Consider the following 23,199-nt stretch of genomic DNA (forward strand, 5'->3'; position numbering starts at 1 on the left):
TGGAGTGGCTTTGATAAATCAGGGAAACCCCGCAGACTCAGTTTCCTTCCTTGCATAGTACTTTGGGTGCTCTGTGTGCCTGGGTAGAGATGAAAGTTGGCCATCCTTAAGTCTTACTACAGATAGTTAAGGGGTGACCACCCTGGGCAGCCAGGTGCCAGACTCTGTGTCTGTAATAAGATCGGGGTGCTCGCTGTGTGGCTGGGGAGACCAGCGCTTGAGTGTACACCGTCCAGAGCAAGAAGAGGGATGTGGCCTCACATGGGAGAGTTACTGGCATTCAGTGAAGAGCCAGTACACTGGGAATAGGGTGAGGGCTGGCACATGCTGCGGCAGTGGGTCTTCATGGACGAGTGAGCAAGGGTTTGCTGGGAAGGTGCGTGGGACGTGCCCCCAGCAAATGTACAGGAGCGTCCAGGAGCCTGCTGTGCATGGGGGCCAGTGTGGTTGTGTGTGGAACCCGGTGTGCAGAGCAGGTGAGGATGCAGGGGGAGATGCCCTTTGGTCATGTGGAAATGATCTTGGAGAACTGGGCTCCTTAGGAGAGAGGCACATGGGAGCCAGAGGAGCCTCGACTTTAGGACCAGCTGATGCCACAAGGGGCGAGGAGAATGGCCGTGGTGGATGGTCTTCCCTGCTGTTCAGTCAGTGGCAGCATCACAGGGAAGAGGCCTAAAATTCAAAGCCCCAGCATTACTTCCAACAATTCTGATTCTGCAGGTCTGGGGTGGGGCTCAGCATCTGTGTCTTAAGAAACTATCCAGGTGATCTGATGCAGGGGATCATTGACCCACCCTTTGAGTAAATGCTGAATTGTCCCTAAAGAGCTTTGTAAATCCAAAGAATTATCAAATTTGCACGTTATCCATTTGTCCTGGCAGACAGGTCATGGATAGCTCTGTTCGGAGTCTCAAAAGGATCCATAAATTCTATAAAGCTTAAAATCACTGAGCTAGGAAAAAATAATGTAAGACAGAATAAGAACAGTGCTATAGCCAGAATACAGGAGAGTGGTAACCTTTAAAGAAACATTTTGTGATATAGGGAAAGTTGATGTTTACAAGAACCCGACTATAACACATTAGGAAAGGGAAGGCTTGACATCCCGTTTGTAAATCAGGATTTATGTTTGGGTGAATATCTCAGTGTTTAAAAGAGATACAATGCTTGGTGGATGTAGACATTTCACGATTTATCTATAATAGGTTTTTTTTTCAAACAATTTTTTCCCTGACCTAATTAAATCATCTGGTTTCCCCTGAGTTTTATTTTTTTTTAATTTTGAAGTTAGCAATATATAAAAGTTCAGTATCATGAAGGTCTTTGCTGAGAATTTTTAGTAACGGTGCCACATTTTGCTCTCCTGCGGTGAAGGTCACGCCTGCATTTCTATGATAAACATCTTTCTGAAATTTATGAAGGAAAAAATTGATATTGATGCAACTTGGTTTTCACTCCCAACCTGAGAGCTTTCACGTCAGTCAAGTGTACAGCTGAAAAGTGGTACCTGCTCCCTCTTTTCTTCCTAAACCCAAAGTGGGCGTATGGTTGATCCTGGCAACACAAGTACCACGAATGGGATGCAGTAACTCCAGGGTGGAGGCTCTGATCAAGGATGCATTTCCTGGGGATGGTTGAGGCTGAGGGATCCACTGGTAACCACAGTTGTTCTTGGCAGTGGGGTTTGGCTCCTGGAGTCCCATATTTAATCATTGGCTTAAACATTACATGAAAGGTTACTATTTCTTAAGTCCAGTCAATATTCTATTGATCCACAAGGGTTTATTCTCCATTCATATGGTACCCAGTGCTAGGTTAGATATTGTCCATATGGCCAAGCGCCAGGGCCAACAATTAGCTTACTGAAGAGCATCCCATAAGAGAGACCCAGGCCACGTGTGATCAAATGCAAAATTACACACTCAGATGATTAAAACCAATTATGCAACAGCACTTTGATTAACTAATCCCAGTGACCACAGCTTCTTGTAACAACTCAGCCAGAATGAAAAAAAATGTGTCATGAGAAGCAGAGTTCTCCACTTTCCTGACTTTATATTAAAAATATCCCAATGGGGCTTCCCTGGAGGTGCAGTGGTTGAGGGTCCGCCTGCCGATGCAGGGGACACGGGTTCGTGCCCCGGTCCGGGAAGATCCCACGTGCCGCGGAGCGGCTGGGCCCGTGAGCCATGGCCGCTGAGCCTGCGCGTCCGGAGCCTGTGCTCCGCAACGGGAGAGGCCACGGCAGTGAGAGGCCCGCGTACCGAAAATAAAAAAATCCCAATGAATCATTTCTGAAGCAAATAGGGCTCATTGGAGGCATATTATGAAGTCATTGACCTTGATATTATATTCTTTCTGGGAACCTTTCTACATCAGCATTTTCTATGTCTAATGTTATCTTTACCAAGATAAGAAATATATCTTGTTCTTTGTACTTGATTTTTTGCTTAGGCTACACACGCTAGGTCTAAATAAATACTTTTTAGAGTGGGTGTGGTTAGAGAACCAGTTGTAGGAATACATTTTGGTTAGTGTTTGTTTGAGTTTTCGATTTTGAGCCTCTTTGCTGGAGACTGAAAAATGTAAACTGGTTCAGATAATTTTAGTCATGAGTCCGCAGGTGCCAAGGAGTGGGGTATGTTGAGAAGAGTCCTACTGAAATTATATTGGTTATTCTCAAATAATCCTTTCAGCACATATGATGTAATCTTTTGGCGGTATGCTTGGATAGGAACGATCACCCCAAATTGGTCCCAGCCCACGTAGGGTCAAGAATGGTGGGTGCCTGGTCCTATGATTTGGGTTCTCTGCTTTTCCCAGCCCTCACATCCACGTTCATATCATAGGGTTTCTTCTACCTCCTCACTACCTCATCCTAAACATTCTCCTCTCTTTAACATTGGGCTCAGCCATCCTTTTGCTTACATTATTTAACATTATCTTATTTAGTTTTTATATGATAATCAGACCCCCCCCAACCATACACCTTGGCTACACACCAACACATTTTAACCACCATTGTGTTCCTGATAAAGAAGTATTGTATTTAAGAGAAGAGAGAGAAAAATAATAGGATGTATACCTTTAGAATGGAAATACAGATGACCCTTGAGTGACACGAGGGGTTAGGGGCACCAACCCTCCACGCAGTTGGAAATCCAGGTACGATTTACGGTGGACCCTTCATATCTGGGGTTCATCCGTATCCAGGGTTCCTCTGTATCTAAGGTTCATCTGTATCCCTGGTCCTGTGTCCCTAGATTCAAGTAGCCAGGCCAGATCGTGTAGTGCTGTAGTATTTACTACTGAAAAAAATCCAAGCATAAGTGGGCCCATGCAATTCAAACCCCTGTTGTTCAAGGGGTCCACTGTATTATCTTAGGGATCATCTAGACCTGAATTTGTTAAATATTGTTAAATATTAGATTTTGATGGTACAAGTCTTTTGTTGGAACCCCAACATTTAAAGTAAATAAAAGTTGACTATATCAGGTTGACTCAGGGTTTAGAATGACCTGGAATGGGTCTGGAAGAACCTTCACAGTCTGAGGGCTCTGAGGATCACAGTGTGAAAAGCCAGCAATCTAGTTCCTCCTGCTGTTTTATATAGATCAGGACGCTGAGGAAAGGGAGCCAACATTGACCTAGTTACCAGATAAGAAGGTAGGTAAGTGGATAGGTAAGTAGGTAGGTGGGTAGGTAGTGTAATATGTATGTGTATATATAAACACATATACTGTATATATACAAAGTCGTTTAATCCTTATAACATTCTAGAAGGTAGATGGTTTTACAGGTGATTAGATGAGAAAAGCTTTTAAGTTGACAGAGTTGGGGCTCACCTTAGGTCTTTTTGGTGGCAAATCTACATTCTTTGCATCATACCTCCACGCTGCCGGATGGCGCTTCGCCTGAAGCCACACGGGCAGGGACAGGACTGGGACCCAGGCCCCTGCATCCTGGTCCAGGGTTGTCCCCCTAGACCACCTTTTCTCTTTAGTCAGTGGCCAAATAGTACCTGCTAAAAGAGTAAATGGAATATTGAGGAAGCAATTAAAAAGATGGACACTCCAGCAGTGCTGACCTTGAGAAGAGTTAATGTTCTTAGTTCCCTGTGTTTTAGCAACTAATTGGTCATGTAAAATGACTGGAAGGAAGCTGATTCACAAGTGATTTTTGTGCTCCCTCAGTATTGTTCTTAGCTCAGAGAATTTTGCCTGGAATCCAGCTTCCTAATTTAAAACATTATACGATGAATTATTTTTCTTCAAAATACTCTCTTTATGGCCTGAGAATTGAAGTTTGATGTTGAATTTTCAAGGATTCACTACTTTTATGTTTCATGAACTTGAAAGGTACAGAACATGTAATCATTAACATTCTTTTTAGGTTTCGAATATAAAATCAAACATGAACGATTGAAGCATTAAACCAGAGTTCCAGTACAATACCCAGAAAATCCCTCTGCTTTTTGTTGACTTATGCTGAGGCCTTATTATGTAGGCGCTTAGAATAACGGGCCGTCGATATCTTAGCTTCTTGCCTCTCGTTGCTGACTCCGATCTTCTTTTTCTCTGGAGCGTTTAGGGATAGGAGATCTTCAGGATGAGTTTTGTTTTTCTCTTGGCTCCTGCAGCATTTTCCTTCTTTCTCCTTTGTAACTACTTCCTTGGCCTCCAAGTTGTCTTCCTGGAGGACCAGGGCATCTTTATCACCCTCCACATCTTTCCCGTAACCCTCACCCCTTCCCCCCAGGGCCCTATGTAACATCCGGCACACAGTGAGATGGGGGAGGAAAGAGGTGCTGTGAGTCATATCAGAAAGGCAGGAGCTCCAGAAGCAGGATTTCTTCTTTCCTTGCTGTAGCCAGTGTGGTTAGTGAATAGAGACCATTAGTATTTCTTTTTCACTGTTTCTAATAAAGATAGAAAAGTGAACAATTTTCCATCTTACTTTTGTTATACAAATCTTTAAGAAATTCCATTAAACCCAGTAGGTCTGTAATGAGTAGCAAGCACCTTCCAAGGACTGGGGATGCGGAGGTGAAGAGCGTATTTCTAGGCCCAGAGAAGCTCATGGTGCAGTAGAGAATATAAACAGGTCACAATCGTATTGCTGTATAGGGGATACGGACGTCTACAAGACCTATATGTCTTGTAGTGATGGTACAGCGGCAGGAGTGGTTGATTTTATCTGTGAAACAGGTACCCAGGAGAGGTGGCCTGTGAGCTGGGATTTGCACAGAAGAGAATGGGAGTCTGCCAGCCATACTCTGGGCTGGGGATGCAGGGACACAGGGAGAGCACGTGGGCAGCAGCATCATTGAGGTGGATCTCCAGACAGTCGGGGATTACTAGATTATACTCTGAAAGGGAAGCGGCGGCAGGAAATGAAGATAAAGAGGTAGACAAGGTCAAGTCCGGAAAAACCCCTGGGTTACGTGATAACATTTGCACATTATCCCGTGGGCAGCGAGGTGCCCATGGTATAACACAGGGGGTAACACATACAACAGCTGTGTGCTTTATGAAAGGTCAGCTTGCTGGGCGTGTGTGGGGTAAACTGGAGAGGGCAGAGTCTAGACACGAGAGGATGGGCCAAGTTCAGTGGGGACGTGAGCTGAAACTCCAGTTGTGGTGTGGTGGGGATGGGAGACTGATAGGAGAAGCTTTTAGGAAGTTTTGGGGGAAGGTGTTGGGCAGACTCCTGGTTGACTCACAGAGTTTTGGCTCGAGCCTCTGGCTTGTGGTTCCACCAGCCAAAGTAGGCTGTATCCACACAGAGCCGCCTGGCACTTTAATTTCCTGTTTCAGGTAGCATGTCCCCACGCCTGGCTGTGGCCCCCTTTGATGTTCATCATCTTGTAACAGTGAGTGCACTTTCCCATCTGCCACCAAGTCCAACCGTCACCCTCTCCTTGGGAGATAGATCATAAATATTACAAAAGTGTCATATCTTCCATAGGCATTAAATCCTCGGGGATTTGCCTATGGTCAGAATTGCCCTCTGAAAATCCTTCAGGAAACTTCTGGGTTGAAGACCAGCATTCTGTTTGTCAAAAGACTGTAGGTCTTTAAACATGAGAATGATGCTGAACCCAAGAGATGTATGCACTTAGAAAGGAAAGACTTCTGTCTGTCATCATCCTCCCATTTTCATGGTTGGAACCACACACGTTAATTGTACCTATGATGTAAGCCCTGCATATGCCCTTTTTGTACGGTGAGCAAGACACACCATCTGTGACCTGCCCAGAGATAGAATGGGTAGCTGACAGATCCAGGACTTAATGAATCCCGGGTCTCAGATTCCCGTTAAGTTGAATGAGTCTTACAAGTTCCCAATTTTTGTTGTAGAATAAGTACTCCTAATAATAGGAAATTGGAATGAATGCTTTACCAAGAGGGTATAGGAAATTGTATTTACTTTTTCCTTATACATAATTTGATTCTACCCAACGAATGGGATGTATAGAAAAAATGTTCATTGAGGGAAATATATTTGGTTGAGTTTGGGTTAATCAGCGAAAATAAACAATTGGCTGGCTGTTTTAAGCTGAATAACATGGCTTGGCTGTACTGCCTATTGGTGAGGTCAGGAGTTTATTTTATCAGCTGTCCCAGATAATGATTTTATGCTAATAAAATCATCAAGAGATGAATTTGTAAATCATACTAAACTGGCAGGAGCACTACAGGGCATAAAATTAAATTCTGTTCTTTATTAATTTCCTGGGTATCTCTGACCAACAACCAGGATCGTTTTCTACCTAGGATACCTCTTCTTGTTGAGTAGTTCCACTTAGGAGAAAAATTACAGATTGGGAGTTTCTTAGCATGAAATTAGAGAATGGAATTCAGTGCTTTCATCAAGCAGTGTTATTCTGTTGCCCTTATTCACCTGAGAGATATTTATAACTTAAAAAAGAGTTATTTAGAGCAGTGATCTCCAAAAGGCTTTCTCCATGCCCTTTGAGGTGTATAATACACAATCTGTTGATGTATGGAAGAAAATAATTGAACTTAATTTATATTTATTTTCTAGTTTGTACTTTAAAAAGTCAATTGTATGTGTGTCGAATAATCTGAATATGTGGAGTACTACATTATATAATTTATAAGTAAAATGGGATGGTTGGGCCTTTTAATTTTTATGTATTTATTAATTTTTAAAATCTTAAAATCCAAAATGTTTATTTAGCTTTTTAAATTGAAGTATAGTTAATTTACAATGTGTTAGTTTCAAGTGTACAGCAAAGTGATTCAGTTATATATAATCTATCTATATATATATTTATATATAGTGTATATATATATATATTCTTTTTCAGATTCTTTTCCATTATAGGTTATTACAAGATATTGAGTATGGTTCCCTGTGCTATACAGTATGCCCTTGTTGTTTATCTATTTTATACATAGTAATGTGTATCTGTTAATCCCAAACTCCTAATTTATCTCTTGCTGCCACCTCTCCTATCCCCTTTGGTAAACATAAGTTTGTTTTCTATGTCTGAGTCTATTTCTGTTTTGTAAATAAGTTTATCTGTATCATTTTTTTTTAGATTCCACCTGTAAGTGATATCACATGATATCACTTTCTCTGTCTGACTTACTTTACTTAGTATGATCATCTCTAGGTCCATCCATGTTGCTGCAAACGGCATCATTTCATTCTTTTTTATGGCTGAGTAAAAGGTTGTGCCTTTTTAAAAATCTGAAGTTACCTTTACCTTCCTCAAAACGTTCGAAACTACTGATCTAGAGCACTTTTCTAAAATGGGTCAAGGATTAGTTTATTCTGGGACCTCTTTTAAGACCCCCTCTTCCTGAAGATCCTGGTTAAATAGGTCAGACTAGAACAGTGGTTATCAAACCTAAGTGTGCATCCGAATTACCAGGGGGTCTGGCTTGTTAAAACACAGAGTACCGGTGCTGGGCCGCCCAGAGTTTCTGATGCAGTAGGTTGGGGGTGGGGCCTGAGAACTTATATTTTCAACAGAATTCAGGGAACCACTTTGAGAACCTCAGCTCCCACCTGGGACTCGGGACACAGGCGATGCCCAAAATGAGGCGATGATTACCGATCTGGATTTTGTTCACCTTCCCTAGACAGTTCTTGCAGATACTCCAGCATTTTGTTTTCCTTTCCTACTCCTATTGCTCCCGTAGAGGCAGGCAGCTGCTTTTCACACTATGCTTTTCAATACTGGCATGGAGGATAAAAGCGCCAGTGTGATATTAAGGGAGCTTCAAATGTACAGGGAATTCATATGAGTGGTTTACTTAAATCCTCCCTGAGGTACTTATTTGTATGTGAAAACTGAGACAGGTCACAAATGATTTGGCTGTATCTGTACAATATTTTGGAGTAGAAATAACACCATTACCCATTTTTAAAAAAACAGATTTTCAGGGGCTTCCGTGGTGGCACAGTGGTTGAGAGCCCGCCTGCCGATGCAGGGGACGCGGGTTCGTGCCCCGGTCCGGGAAGATCCCACATGCCACGGAACGGCTGGGCCCGTGAGCCATGGCCGCTGAGCCTGCGCGTCCGGAGCCTGTGCTCCGCAACGGGAGAGGCCACAACAGTGAGAGGCCCGCGTACCGCAAAACTAAACAAAACAAAACAAAACAAAACAAAAACCCAGATTTTGAGATGAATAAGAAAAATACATGGTTGGTTGTTGCCTGTTTAAAATCAGGCCTTTTTAAAAATTAGGAATTGATAGACTGATATGAAATGAAGAATGAAGTAAGTGTGATAAGCCGTAGAAACTTTGACAAGACAACTCATATCCTTTGAATTATATAAAGTACATCTATCGGCAAATAGCATTTTTTACAATAGAGTGTGGCATGAGCCATTTAAATGCCTGTGCCATGTGTAAAAACTGCTTGCTAGATTAAATTATGTAGAAAAGCATTCTATAATGCTTAGTGTCCGATTCACTAATCATCAGTGGGGCCTTCAAAGTTTAAGAGGCATTGTATACTTTCATTGTTGGTAGGCAATTAAATGTAGATGTCACTGGGATTGATTTACAAGAAGAAAGCAGTGGCTTAGCTATATTGGTGCAGGTTTTTTTTTCACTCTTAAAACAGTTATGTATATTATAGCTCACTTCTGTTTATCCTTTGAAAAATGTAGTTTATAGCCATTTGTCTCACAGCTCTAAATTTGAAATAAATGGAAAGGACCACCTGAGATTATGTGTATTTTAGGAAAATAGAGCATATAACATTAATTCTTTTAGCACTAGTTTTTGATCTGCCCTCTCTGTAGAGAGTCCCATTTAATACTTTATGCATTTGATAAAGGCTGCCTTAAATGGGGTCACTCTGTATTTAGAACAAATGAGAAAAATGTTCCAGAAATCTCCTCAAGGAGTATTACAGTCTTTTTACAAAATGACTTTTAAAAGGGCTGTAATTATAACAAGGAGAATGATTGCCAGAGTATATAAATCAATTTAACCTGTTAAAGTCAGAACAACTCAAAATGTGTGTGAATCTTACAAAGTGTGAAATTGACATTGGATTGTCCTCCATTAGCTCCTTAGAAACGGCACTTTCAGGAGCTTATTTACAATGCAATTCATGTAACAATCATCATATAAATACTACAGGTTGCTGTTTACTTATTTTACAGGGGCGGATTAAGGGTGAAGATGTGTAGACTTGAGAGAGTATGAACTCTGGACGCAGACTCTGCTTGGACTGCGAGTCCTACACCAAACTCTGGGTGATGTGGGCAATATTTGACCGCGCCAAACTGCCATCTGTAAAAACAGGGGTGTATCCATCAAGGTCCAATCAGGAGACAGAGAACAGGCAGTAATTTGAACAGGGAGAGTTTAATATAAAGAATGTAACAGCAGATTAGAATGGAGAGATTGGCTAGTGGAAACAGTGCTCTAAAGAATAAAAGAATAGCAGATGTGAGGGGCGGCCCCTGCTCCAGGGCAGAAATGAAGTCCAAGGAGAAGATCCATCCAGAGCTGAGATCCAGGGCCCGGTGGATGGCAGGGAAGTCACTGTGGGGCCACACGCATAGAACTTGGAGGAAATGTGTCCTCTAGGGTGGCCGGGAAAGCTGTTCATAGGGGTGTCCTTCTGCGGCCGTCTCTCACAGAGTCGCAGAGGGGAGCTCTGGCAAGCGCTGTCTGCAGGGCCTTGCTGGCCACTGTGCACTGGAGAAGCTGGGCCTGGGAAGCCCCTGCCTTGTGGGCCTGGGGCTCCTGAAGCTGTGTGCTAGGGAGCCTTCCAGGGACCTCTGCAAGCTCCATCCTTTCTCCTGGACCCTCTACTGGCAAAGCTTAAAGTCTTGCCAGCTGGGACAGGAAGTGTAGTCAGAGGGCCTGGCTATATTTTTGCAGAGGAAACAATGAAAAGTGAGTTTAGGGCTCAGAGGTAATACATCAATACATGGCAAAAGGATATTGATGCCCGCCTTTAGACTTCATGAGATTAAATAGTACACATAGACATTTGCGTGGGTTTTGTTATGTGACAGTTTCTTTGATCAGACGTATTGAGACCACAGTCTTACACTGGTTGTGACGATTAAATGAAGTAATGACTGTCTGTTGTCTGAAGCAGAGTCTGGCTGGCATGTAGCGGATGTTCAGGAAATGTTTGCAGATCACATGGCGCTCACATCGTAGTGTTGACTAGTAACTTCAAGCTAAACAAAGGGTCCCAGGTAATGGTTCTCACCCTCACACCTTAAAGGCTACAGGTAGCACCCTTTGATGGATGGTGAAGTCCGTTTTGTGGACCCAGACCCAACCTTTTACAAAATCGAATAGAACAGAAATGAAAAAGGCCAGTGTAGCTCAGTGGCCATAAATGTGGTTTGTGAAATGTACATATACATGTGCTGGGTTATGATGTCATGACTGTGGGTCACAATAAAAAAAAAATTTGCTTAAATACTGCTCTACAGAGTGCACTCTAATCCTTGTCCGTTTGGTTTCCTTTGTCTTCTCTCTAGTCCTGAAGGTTTAGTAGGATGTAGAATGGTCATGTGAAAGAACTTATAAGGTTTCCTTTGGGGAAAAAGTGGACCATCCTCTCCTTTATAGCTCCTGTCTTAATGATGTCATGCTACTTTTGGATCTACTGAATAATTCTCTGCTGTTCCAAAGAAAGAAGAAAGATAAATTCCCTCCAATATGCAAATGACAATATTTTATTTTCATAAATCATGGATGACCTTTATAGACAACTAGCCTTCCTATCTAATTATGGTCGGGAAAAAAATAAGAGTTCAACTTTTCTAAAACAAAAGTCATAATTTGTGGAGACTTCATTAACGTTTAACTGGCTTATAGTTTTCAACCATAATAAAACATGAACATGTTCAATGATTTAGTCACATTTGGAGCTGATTCATCTTGGAATACACCAGGACAGGACTGGGTATTTTGTGGGGCTCAATTGAGGTAGTTTTCATTGTTTAAGTGGATATTACCTTACACTTAGAAAAAAATTTTAAGCAAAATTATTGCAGCCAAATTCTGCATAGAATTTTGGGAAATTCATTACCCATTTTTCTGAAGAAGCATTTATTGGGTACCTACCACGTACCGGCTCTAGGAAATGTCAAGACGACTAAGAGTTATAATCAAAATGACTTTTGAGCAGAATTCCTAAGCTTTTAGACACCCATTCCTTTTAAACTCCATAGTTTTCATGAAAAAAAAATAACATGGTTTCATCTGATTTCTAAAGCGCATGGCATCATGCTTCAGTAATAGCACAGACAGCCTGTACTTTTTAGTTGGGGGGTAAATACTCAAACTCATGGCAGCCCATTAAGACTTTGTTGAGAGAAGCAATATTCATAAAGACTGTTTCAAAGAATATTACAGTTTTATCCTAGAATGCACTGAGCTCCCACTAAATCAAGTTTATCCAATCAAAGTTGGATGACATGCTATCCTGACATGTTACTGAATAAACCCTAAAACCCATTGCTTTGCTGTGGTGACCGCCCCGAGAACTATGTTCATTAACTCATGTTGATTGTTTCATACTAGGGCCCTGGGAACATATTTCCCTCGGGATTTAGGATTAGGAGTTGTGTTTCTTTCAAGTTTTCAGTTTGGGAGATAGTGTCACATAGTGTTCAGAATATGGGTTTGAAAGAATATGGGTTTATACCCAGGATCCCTGGGTACAAATCTCTGCATCACTGTCTTCCAGCTTTGGGACCTTGTGTGCAAGCTCTGTAACCCTTCTGTGCCTCAGTTTCTGTGTGTGTAAAACTAGTATCTTGGTACCTACTTTATAGTGTTTGCCTGAGGATTAAACACGTCCCCAGTAAATATAAGCCCCTGTTATTAGTTTTAGTATTAATGTTATCGTCTCATAGATACTGTGAATTGTGTAATCATTTTTTCATCTTGGCACTGGCTACCCCAAAGCTTAAAGTGAAATGTGTGGCCAATGCCCCGTGAATGAGCCTAGTGATATTTTTTATTACTTGGCGATAATGGTGGAGTCCTAGTTATAATCCTGATATCATCTTGTCCTTTTTTTTTTTTTCCTGCTCTACTTTCCTTGCTTTTTAACTTTCACTTCTCCTCAATTTTATTAATTTAATTGTCATGTTATTGTGCACTACCTGTCCTGGAACAGGCCATACAATCATCATTCTTGGTCAGAAGCCATCATCCTTGTTGTCCATTACCTGGGTATTTGACACCCATTGACACTTCCTTTCATATAATAACTCCTTCTTATTCCAGCACAAGTTGTGTGTTGTGTTCAAATTTGCTAAGGAAAAGCCTTTCTCAAGGTATGATGGAAGCAGGTGGGCAGGCACGTGTGTGTGTGTGTGTGTGTGTATTTATGTAAGAGAGAGAGAATAAGAGTGATGCAGGCCACCACCCACCCGGCTTGCATCACCTTTCCTCCCTCTCTTGTATGACTTTTGGTTTAGTCCTGATTCCTCTCCACAAAAGAGAAATAATTTACCTTGATTGAGGGGTGAATATGGCCCAGCCATGAGCTGCTGGGCATCGGTCCAAGTAAGACAATTCTGGGGAAACCTTGGCAATTTGTTGCTAACTGTATACCTCTACATGATGGCAAACGGTCTGTGTTATCCTGAAAAAGGCAGGAGACTTATTTTTGGAAATGCTTCATTTCATGATGTTTCAGGGACTTTGCTCCCTTATCACATTCTTCACTGGCCCAAAGGCACTCACTTGAAAAGCCCAGCTGGCCTCTGTTCTTTGCTCCTATAGTGCCACAGAAGAGCCCACACACTTCACCTCCTTACAAAGTACACATTAAATTTTCCAATTCTGTATTCCAACTCTTTGCAACGCAGTGAACTCCTCAGAGTTCTTGTAGGAGGTACAGACGGCGAGGACAATTTAAGACCTAGTAGTAGCTGGTACTGGTGGACTTGGCTGACTCTGTTAGACCAGCCACACTTGCTGCCTCACTGATTCATCAGAAACACCAGGTGAGGGACATGTTATGTTTGTTTTATAGGTAAAGACATTGGGGTTCTGAGAGGCTAAATGATTTGTCTACAAACACAAAGGCAGCAGGGCAAGAATGAGGAAGTGCCAGGCGTCTGACCCCGGAACCGGTTCACTTCACCTCTACACAATGTTGTCTTGAAATCTAAAACCTTCATTTTGCTCTCTTGAGTTGGTTATATCCCATTGCTTTTTACCTTAATTGCCTTATTTTAGCTCAATAAACCACCTTTGCTATTTTAGGGTCTTGCATCTGTTGGATGAGGGCCAGTAGTGGATCTGAAAATTGATGTGCAGGGGGCCATACCTTTGGGCAACAGGAAATTCACAGTCTATCCTACTTTCCAGTGTTTCCATAATCCTATATGGGTCTACGAGGAACCATGGCATTCTTTTTATGTTTCCTTTCAAGTGATAAAAACAGCTTTATGTAATGAGAAAATTATATCCTTGCACCAATGTTGTATTAGTCTTGTGGGGTTTGCTGTCAGCCATGCAAGCTCTCGCCTTTATATTTGGTTATATCTGCAGTGCCAAGAATTGTTTCCTAAACCAGATCTTTAACCAGGCTTGAGCTGTTTTGCAGATGCCCCCCGCCCCCCGCCCCCTGTTTAAGATTGCACTGCAGGACTTTCAGTAAAGTGCTATCTATGCTTCTATTGGGGTGGGTCCCTTTTCTGTCAAAATTCATGGTTCTTTCATTCTTTTGAATATTATTAGTGCTACTGCTGTTCGGGCTTATTCCTACAGCACTGAAGCTATTTTCTATATCAAAATTAGGATTTGCAACCAAGGGAAAATATTTCTCATAAATGTTTGCGTAGCCTTCTAACATTTCTTACCCCAAATTGGAAAGTTGTTAGTATTATGTGCTTAAAACAAATCCACTGTATTTCTGAACTTGTTAAAGCTGAGTAAGAGGGAAGTATAAATTACCAGTTGTTGTCAAGGTGAAGTATTGAGTTAATGCTGTATCTTTATAATGAGTTTTCTGTTCCCAGCAGAATGTTTAATTGGCCAGTTCTGTTAAAAGTGTTACAGAGGATGGTGTCCAGGGCCACTGATTTCACCATCATGCCTAGAGCCAGTGACTAAGACAAAAGCAGAAAGCTGGGGGACACCTCTTAAAATGGCCCGAGGAAAATGGCCCGAGGTCCCTTGTCTCTGCCCTGTTGAACATTTTTCTCAGTGATTTGGAGGCAGACAGAAAGCATGCTTAATCAAATTGGCAAATCACCCAAATCTAGGTAGGAAGACTGACACCCAAATGGCAAAATCAGGATCCCAAAAGCTCTCAACAGGCTGGAGAGATGCCCTGAAAACATTATATGGGGTTTAGAAAGGATAAATGTACAGAAAGTCACTTCCCTTATTGCAAAGGGGAGAAATGGCTCCATGGCAGTGGTATAAGGAAGACATGTGGGATTCCAGGCTCCGGGAATCTCGGGATAGACCAGCAGTCAGCTCAGACTGTTGACAGTCTGAGGTCAAGGGAAGTAGCCAGTTGAATTCGGGCTGCAGTACTGGGAGTCATTGGTTTGGAAGAGTGCTGATGAACTGGACAGTGTTCAGAACACCTGCCAGGACGGCAAACATCTGAGAACCTTGTAGTGAGAGGGAGGAAGGGGGAGCAAAGCATGTTTTGCCTGGAGAAGCAAAAATATAGAACTTGATGGCTCTTTTCAAATAGTTAGCTTTCCCGTGTAAGAGCTGAGATTTTTTCACTGTTTCTTCACAGGGAAGAGCTGAGATAAATGGGTATACATTTCAGGAAGCAGTGTTTGGGCCTTTTTAAGGGGAATTGTCTACGTGGGAGGTATGCTTTTCTAAATGCTGGGTGCCCACCTGTTCAGAAGCTGTCTGTCTGTCTAGAAGGTTGTAGGACTGATGGAAGCATGTGGATGGAAATTGGACCAGGTGACCCTACCTCTGAGTTTGTGCAGTTGCTTTATTTTTATTGTTTTATTTATTTTCTTGCTGCCAGGGCATACAGTACAGCCATAGGGTAATTATATTCTTATGTTTGTGTTTTCTTGACCAGACCCTTAATTCTCATCATTGGCAAGTGATTATAATTAATCTTTTAAATTGATATAATTAATAGCATTATATAATGGGCAGTAGAATCTTCATGATATTAAGATGATTGATACAATCCTTCACTTTGGCAATGTGAAACATTGGGGGAAAGATTTGATGCTATAATAATTTAAAGTCAACAGGGGACACTTAAGAAGATGTGGGGTGGGACTTAAAATCATCACAGTGCCCAGGGTGCTGAAACAGCGGACCTGCTTTGCATATACTGCATTTTCTTTTATTCTTTGTTTAAGTTGCTTCATTTTTAGCATCGACATCAAGCAGATGTTTACCACATGTGTAGTTGTGGATTTATTCTTGCCTTTCAAAATTGTGTGGACTGTAGGCAAATTTATAATCTCTTCTAATTTTGAGACCTCAAATCTCCAAAGTATTAAAGCAAAACCTGTATCTATGTTCGATTCAGAATAATCCTTAGAAAAATATTTTGCAAGCTAGGTCCATAATATTTACTGTGTTTTGTCCTCTACCAGTGGTATGGTGGAAGTATCTCTCTTCATTTTTTTGGACAAATTATAATGGGTTTTTTTTTCTATTGAAAACACATTGAACACCTAGGATGGTTCTATTAAAGTTTTGAACACAAGATCAATTATGCCTAATTCATATGAATCTGGAGAATATGGGTTATAAATCTGCTTAGGTCTTACTTTCAGTTGGATTATACAGATGTTGGATTCTTTTGGGAGAACAATATAATATAGAATTATTGACAAGGCATGGTGAATACTCAGCTAGCGCTTCGCAAGGATGCAATGGGGTCAGGATCCACAGCTCCTGAGCAAAAAGGCCAAATCAAATCGCTTTGAGCATCGAGTAGGTTTATGGTTCCCTGCAGTCATCATAGCTTACCCCAGACCTCTGGTCATTATTTATTAATGCTACTCTTCCTTCTTTTACATTTTAGGTGGTTGCCTCTTCGATGAGCCTTATAGCACGTGTGGATACAGTCAGGCTGAAGATGATGACTTCAACTGGGAACAAGTGAACACCTTGACCAAACCAACCTCTGATCCATGGATGCCATCAGGTTTGCTTTTAAAGTTCCCTTTTTAAAACCAAAGGTGCACAGGAGTCTTAATCACAGTAAATGTTCACTGGGTATTGGTTGAATGAGTGAGGGTGTTGGTCTTGGAGTTTGGTGGCAAAGGCTGATTAGCTGGTGGGGATGGTATGTGAGGACCAATGACAAAGAGTTGACCCTTGTATCTCTCCCTTTAAAATGTAAAGCTTACTTCCTTTATTGTTAGATACACCTGAGCTAGATTAATGGCCATTACCCAATTGATCCTTTCCCAAGTACCAGAACATATGGGAAATAGATCGACGTCTCTTCTGGCAGATGAGTTTGGTGATTGGAACTCTAGCTGGGGAATCCAAATAACAAAGTCTCCATCACAAATAGACCTTGGGAGGTGACTCATCTGGCACCTGGGGGATCTGGAGGTTGCTAGTGATCTTCAAAGCATTCTGATAAAATGGTTTTGCATGCGTGTGGATCCTTTTTCCACTGTAGAAGCACTTAGTAAATGTTCTGATGAGTGAGAAACATTTGATCCACTGAACACCAGCAAGAGTTCTACTTCTTTAGTTGGAAGATCAGGAAGATGGTGACTCACGGACTCTAATCAGATTGGCGCTTAATCATTTTAATAGACACCACTTTTAGGCTGTGGTGTTGCATACCCATTTAAAATTTTAGATTTGCAGATTCACTTGACAGATGGGGTGATGACTGTGTCCCATTGAGGATTTAAACTGGAAGATGTGAAGGAGGGGGAGGTGTAGCTTCTTGTTACCATCTTGTCTTTTACTTCTTTCTGGTGTCCCATAATACCATCTCAGACCAAGATGTCCAAGCTTTAAATATAGAAAGGATGGGTTTCTAGTAGAGGCCACTACAAAAATGGTTACACGTGTCAGAGACCAGTTGCGCCCTGGAATAGTCAGTTGGGTAATTGAAGCAACACAGGGAGAGTGGCCTTGCAAGTATTTGGCCTTTGAAGGCCCTTCTGCCTTTGGAAGAATGAAGTGGGGGCATTAAACATTCTGCTTGAATTTATTTTTCTTCTGTTGACTGATAGAATACTTGGTGATTAATATTAGGACTTTGTAACTTAAGATCTCTGAATGTTATCTTTTCTAACACTCTTGTCAATTCCATCTGGTTTCTGATGGTTACATAAGATGTATCCTCAACACCTACCCCCAAACAGGGCGCAAGTTTTGGGTTAGGGTTAGGACATGTGGGTGGTTTGGGTGTCAGCAGGTCTGGAGGGAGTTGGGGAAAGACTAGCAGTGGGTCGTCTCTCCTCTGACTCTGCCTATGGACATGGGTCCAGATAAGGCTCCTGAAAATGGATAGTTCTCCCGCCACATTAAAATGTTTACCAAGGGCTTCCCTGGTGGCGCAGTGGTTGAGAGTCCGCCTGCTGATGCAGGGGACACGGGTTCGTGCCCCGGTCCGGGAAGATCCCACACGCCGCGGAGCGGCTGGGCCCGTGAGCCATGGCCGCTGAGCCTGCGCGCCCAGAGCCTGTGCTCCACAACGGGAGAGGCCACAACAGTGAGAGGCCTGCGTCCCGCAAAAAAAAAAAAAAAAAAAAAAATTTACCAAAAATGTAAAATGTATTTTTTCCTACTATTTATTAAACAAACTTTAGTTATTTAAAAAAACTTCTTTGAGCCCTAGTGTATACTAATCGTGATGACTGAGGGAGATGAAGGATTATGAGATGATTCTTTCTAGGAACTTACCTACTTGGGAAAGAGGGTTACAAAAATACAACTAGCGAGCCTTCTAAAAGTGCATAGAATTTAAGTGTGGTATAGACTAGAAGTATTCTAAGAGCAGTTTTCTTACTGTAAGCCCAGTGTTTTTGGAGGACATGGACTTGGGCCCAGCTGACCTACCCACCAAAAGTGAGAAGTTAAGTTCTCAATGAAATGTCATTGTTAGAAGTTACCGTCTTGTAAACGTGCATATGCTATCCTGAGGTATGGATGTGAAAACTGAGTTTCCAATATGTCTATACGGCCATGAGTTTTAAATACTCTTCAGTTTCAGGATTTTGCCTCTTCCTCCTCCTCCCTTTTCATTAATAGGTATAAAGTTTATTCCTTTCAAAACCAAATGCCAAGGCTGGCCTTCTTACACTAAAACAGAAACTAGTTTTATGAATTTCTCAGGGTAAGTGGGTGGCAAGGTCAGATACAACCATAGCTTTATAAGGGCTGATTTTTAAAAACCTTTATTTAAAATATTGTTGGATTTGTTCTCACATGTGTATTGGTATTTGGTCTTGCACGTGCAGGCTGGTTCTGTGATGCCGTAGACCCAGGGTTGGCAAACTATATCCTGCCAGCCACAGCCAGTTAGCTGCTGTTTTTTTTGGTGTGGTTTGCATGCTAGGAATGGTTTTTACATTTTTATTATTTTTTAAAAACTTTATTCATTTATTTATTTACTTATGGCTGCATTGGCTCCTCGTTGCTGCGCTCAGGCCCCCTCTATGTGCGGCGAGCGGGGGCTACTCCTCGCCTAGGTGCGCGGGCCTCTCACTGCGGTGGCCTCTCCCGTTGCGGAGCACGAGCTCCAGGCGCGTGGGCTTCAGTAGTTGTGGCACGCAGGCTCAGTAGTTGTGGGTCGCGGGCTCTAGAGCTCAGGCTCAACAGCTGTGGCACATGGGCTCAGCCACTCTGCAGCATGTGGTATCTTCCCAGACCAGGGCTCAAACCCGTGTCCCCTGCATTGGCAGGTGGATTCTTAACCACTGTGCCACCAGGGAAGTCCTAAATGGTTTTTTAAAATCAAAATAATAATAATACTATTTTGTGACACACGAAATTCCAATTTCAGTGTCCATAAACGAAGTTTTGTTGGCACACGGCCACGCCCATTTGTTACATCTTGTCTGTGCCTGCTTTTGGGCCGCAGTGACAGAGCTGAGTAGTCTGAGTAGTTGGAACAGAGGCTGTAGGGTTCACAAAGCCTAGATATCCCGTTTCTGGGCCTTTTCCACAACAATTACGCTAACCTCTGTCTTAGACCATTTTGGCATCAGCTTTAATTGTTTTGGACTCCTGGCTTATATGGTAATGATTTTCTGTATTCATATTATAGCTATTAACATATAAACATTTTTTCACATTTTCTTCCACTTTCAGATGACTTCTTTTCCAAACATTGGGCTATTAAAATCAGTAAGAAAAAAAAATGTGATGATCAGGGATTTTCTCTATCTTTCCCATAAATTTGCTATCTATTGGAAAGCACCGTGACATTCTTTACTGTTTAGTACCAATATCCTTGTGGAACTCTTGTGATTCTAATAAGCAAATAATCTACCAAGATGAATTTAACAATTATGATGGTGAGATAGACTAAAATTTTTACTCTGATTTTTAAATTTACTGTAATTAAAGTTTACTTTTTCTGTGTCTTTTTGGAAAATGATGCTTCAGTGTGCAGGGTTTGTTTCTCTGTATCTTCACATGTGAGGTTATTCTTTAACCACATTTAAACTATTTAAATACAGTCTGGAGCTTTATACAAGCTGGTTGATAACTATTCTGATGCTGTGATGTTAGCTATGGAAATACATAGTTAGGGAAAATAAATACCAAATGTCATTTAATTGTTTTGTATTTCAAGCCAACATTTATGTGATAGTTGATGATACTTTTGCAGCTAGCTCCGAACCACACAGTTTTCCTGATGGTGAAAGCGTGCTACATGTGATTTCTCTTTTATTGGAAAGCACGTGGTTCATTTCATATTCATTGAGCTCCATTAGCAATGGGCGACTCTCTTAGACTTTACCATAAGGATTATACTCTGAGCACAAGAACCCTTGATTAAGTAACCAAATGATAACCTGGTACATTTTGATAGCACCATTGCTTCTATCACTTTATCTAGAGCAGTGCCTTGTATGATTATCCCTATAGACTAAGAAGTATTTGATTAGGAGTGTTTCGTGGTGTAAAAACATGTGCACAGTTTGAGAATAGTTGATGTGTTTACATGTTGTGTTTGGACCCTAGTGGTCCAGTTTTATGAAATGGATTTTAACATATTCCATATCTTATGTATTAGAAAATGTGGTCCTGTTTAATTTAAAAGATTAGCAATAAATTCATCCATAATATTAAAAATGTAAAGGTAGCTTACAACCATAGCCATTTGATACTTATAAAATTGACATTTATTTATAACCCCTGTGGTCCCCGTAAAACATCATACCTCTAAAAAGGCTGTAATGAAGTAAATTGGGCCCTAGTGCTGGGAGAATGTAATACTCTTCCAGGTTGTATAGTGCTCCTATACAGGTTGTATAGTGTGCATCCTGGGCAACCTCACTTGGCCTCCACATCTTGGTTTTATGTAATGCAGATTGGGAGTGGTGGGGTTGCCGATCTTTGTGGAGATGTTGTGACTGAGGATTGAGTCATTTCCGAGGGTATCCATGTGAAAGGCAGAGAGAGGGCCATGCAGGATGAAGGAGCAAGGTGGACTCTTAGTGTGATGCCCCAGAAAATAGAAAAAAAGTGACTGCATGTATTTGTTTTGAGAAAGATGATGGATTGACAGACAAAGGAATTGCAGTTTCCTCTTGGGGTGCGTTCACCGGGCATGTTTTCCTCCTACTGGGGAAGACGTCCTATGTATTCACACTTCAGGGCTTATACAAAGTCTTCTGCTCTTTGAGTGACAAAGAGCGGAAGACTTTGGGCTTGAAAATACATTTTTCCTCCTTAAATTTCAGCGTGTATCTAGTGAGTAATATTTTTGGCAAAGAACATTCTCACAGTTGTTTAATTATTTCTTTCATTCTTTGAATCTGTCAACATTCAACAAATATGTATCGAACACCTGCTATGTGTGAGGCATCGTTCAAGATGCTTGGGCTTCATTGCTGAACGAACCAAATAAGGATCCCCTCCCTGGCGATGCACCTACATTCTCAGTCTAGTGAGATCATTCTTGGATTGCCAAAAGATCAGATCCTGTGAGACCATGTTTCCCCTCATTAATTGATGACTTTCTGGATGTAAAAACGTAAAAGGTAATATGAAATTTAGTTCATCAGACTCAGCACACCAGAGCATCAAGTCTATCTTTCTTGGCTGTGCTGTCTCTTAAAAACACACAAAAAGCAAAAAACAAGAGCAAAAACATTGAAATCCCAGGCAAGTGGCAGTGCAGTACCTTCTGATAATTCTCCCTCATAAACCAAAGTAATCTTGTACACGTACATGACTCCTAGCAGCTGACAAAAGTTGCTTCTTTGCTGTGTATCCTCTGATCTTCATGACAACCCTGGGAGATCAGACGGCGTTCTATCTGTTTTACACCCAAGAGGACTGAAGTTCAGAGAAGATACACCTGCCCCAGGCTTATAGGAGAGAAAAGCCCCCATTTTTGCTTTTCTGAGTGCCAGGGAGGCAACTTCCCACCCGAGCACTTGCATCTAGTGAGGGGGGCACGGGCAGCCTTCCTCCCAGGTGGCAACTATTTGGATCTTCTGGAAATGAACTCGAAGGCTCTCCCCGTGGGGTTGCTGCCCACTCCCGGGTCAGATTCTGGCTCTGTGTCTTCACAGCTGTGGACCTTGGCCGACTCTTCGGCTCTCAGGTCCTCAGGCCCCTCGTGGGTGTAGGATTAGTTCGTGATACATGTTCGTGGAGTGATGTCCAGGGGCCTGGTGCTAGGAGCTGGAGCGACAATAATGGAGTCTGTGCCCTTGCTGATTGTGAGGCATGCGGGCTGTGATAAGCAGACAGACTTAGAGTGTGATGGGGAGACATTCTAGGGCTGTGAAGAAAAACGAAATCAGGACAAGGGCTTAGTAAGGGATGGGAGCGGCAGACAGGAGCAGCCGCTCTGTGAGCAGAGATGGGGTCCCACCCAGGGACAAGGAGGCCTGGAGGCTGAGTGGTCCTCCCAGAGGGGAAGAGCAGGGGCAGAGGCTGAGGCAGGGGGAGCTCTGTGGGGGGAGGGGGCCGTCAGCCCTACAGGATCCTGAAGGTGTTGGAAAGGCGTTTAGAACCTGCCTCATGGGGTTATTGACCAAGGGAGACAAAATTATCCACTTCAGAGACTTAGCCTCCTACCTGGCCCAGCACAGAATTCAAGAAACGTCCTACTTCTATTACTAAGTAACTTTCCAGGAGCAGTTGGTAGGAATTCATCTTTTAGTTTAATTTGGACTCTCTGTGAAGCGGGCAGTTCATGCTGATTTCCTATTTTCCCTTCTAAGTGATACCAAATAAGAAACAAAAGGCATAGATCTTCATATAATTTTTGAATGGATCGAAAAGCAAGCTGAGAGAAGTCCATTAAAATATGAACTTTTTTTGCCAGGATGGTAGGATTGGGGGTAATTGTCCTGTCACTTCTACATTACACATTTTCTTTATGATTAAGTGTAACTTTGTAATAAAAAGTATTATAAAATACTTTAAAAATGTGGGGGAGGTCATTGAATTTGGTGTTATTTTAGTTGATTCTGAATATTTCTGCTCCAGAACTCAGGAAATGACACGTTTTATTGTCTTTGAGCATCTTATTCACGTGTCCCATGGTGAGGTTCCTGCCT

At 42.0% G+C, this 23,199-nt stretch overlaps 1 protein-coding gene across 3 annotated transcripts in view; it reads left to right on the top strand.

Moving 5' to 3' along the window:
• PTPRM (protein tyrosine phosphatase receptor type M) overlaps positions 1–23,199 on the top strand; it is a 765,589-nt gene that overhangs the window by 174,439 nt on the left and 567,951 nt on the right. For all 3 annotated transcript variants that reach the window (XM_032602620.1, XM_032602624.1, XM_032602619.1), the window contains exon 2: positions 16,506–16,628. In XM_032602620.1, coding sequence (XP_032458511.1) covers positions 16,506–16,628 — 123 coding nt within the window. The remainder of the gene's footprint in view (positions 1–16,505; positions 16,629–23,199) is intronic.

Source organism: Phocoena sinus, chromosome 14, assembly GCF_008692025.1.
Source record: "Phocoena sinus isolate mPhoSin1 chromosome 14, mPhoSin1.pri, whole genome shotgun sequence".
Taxonomy (NCBI): domain Eukaryota; kingdom Metazoa; phylum Chordata; class Mammalia; order Artiodactyla; family Phocoenidae; genus Phocoena; species Phocoena sinus.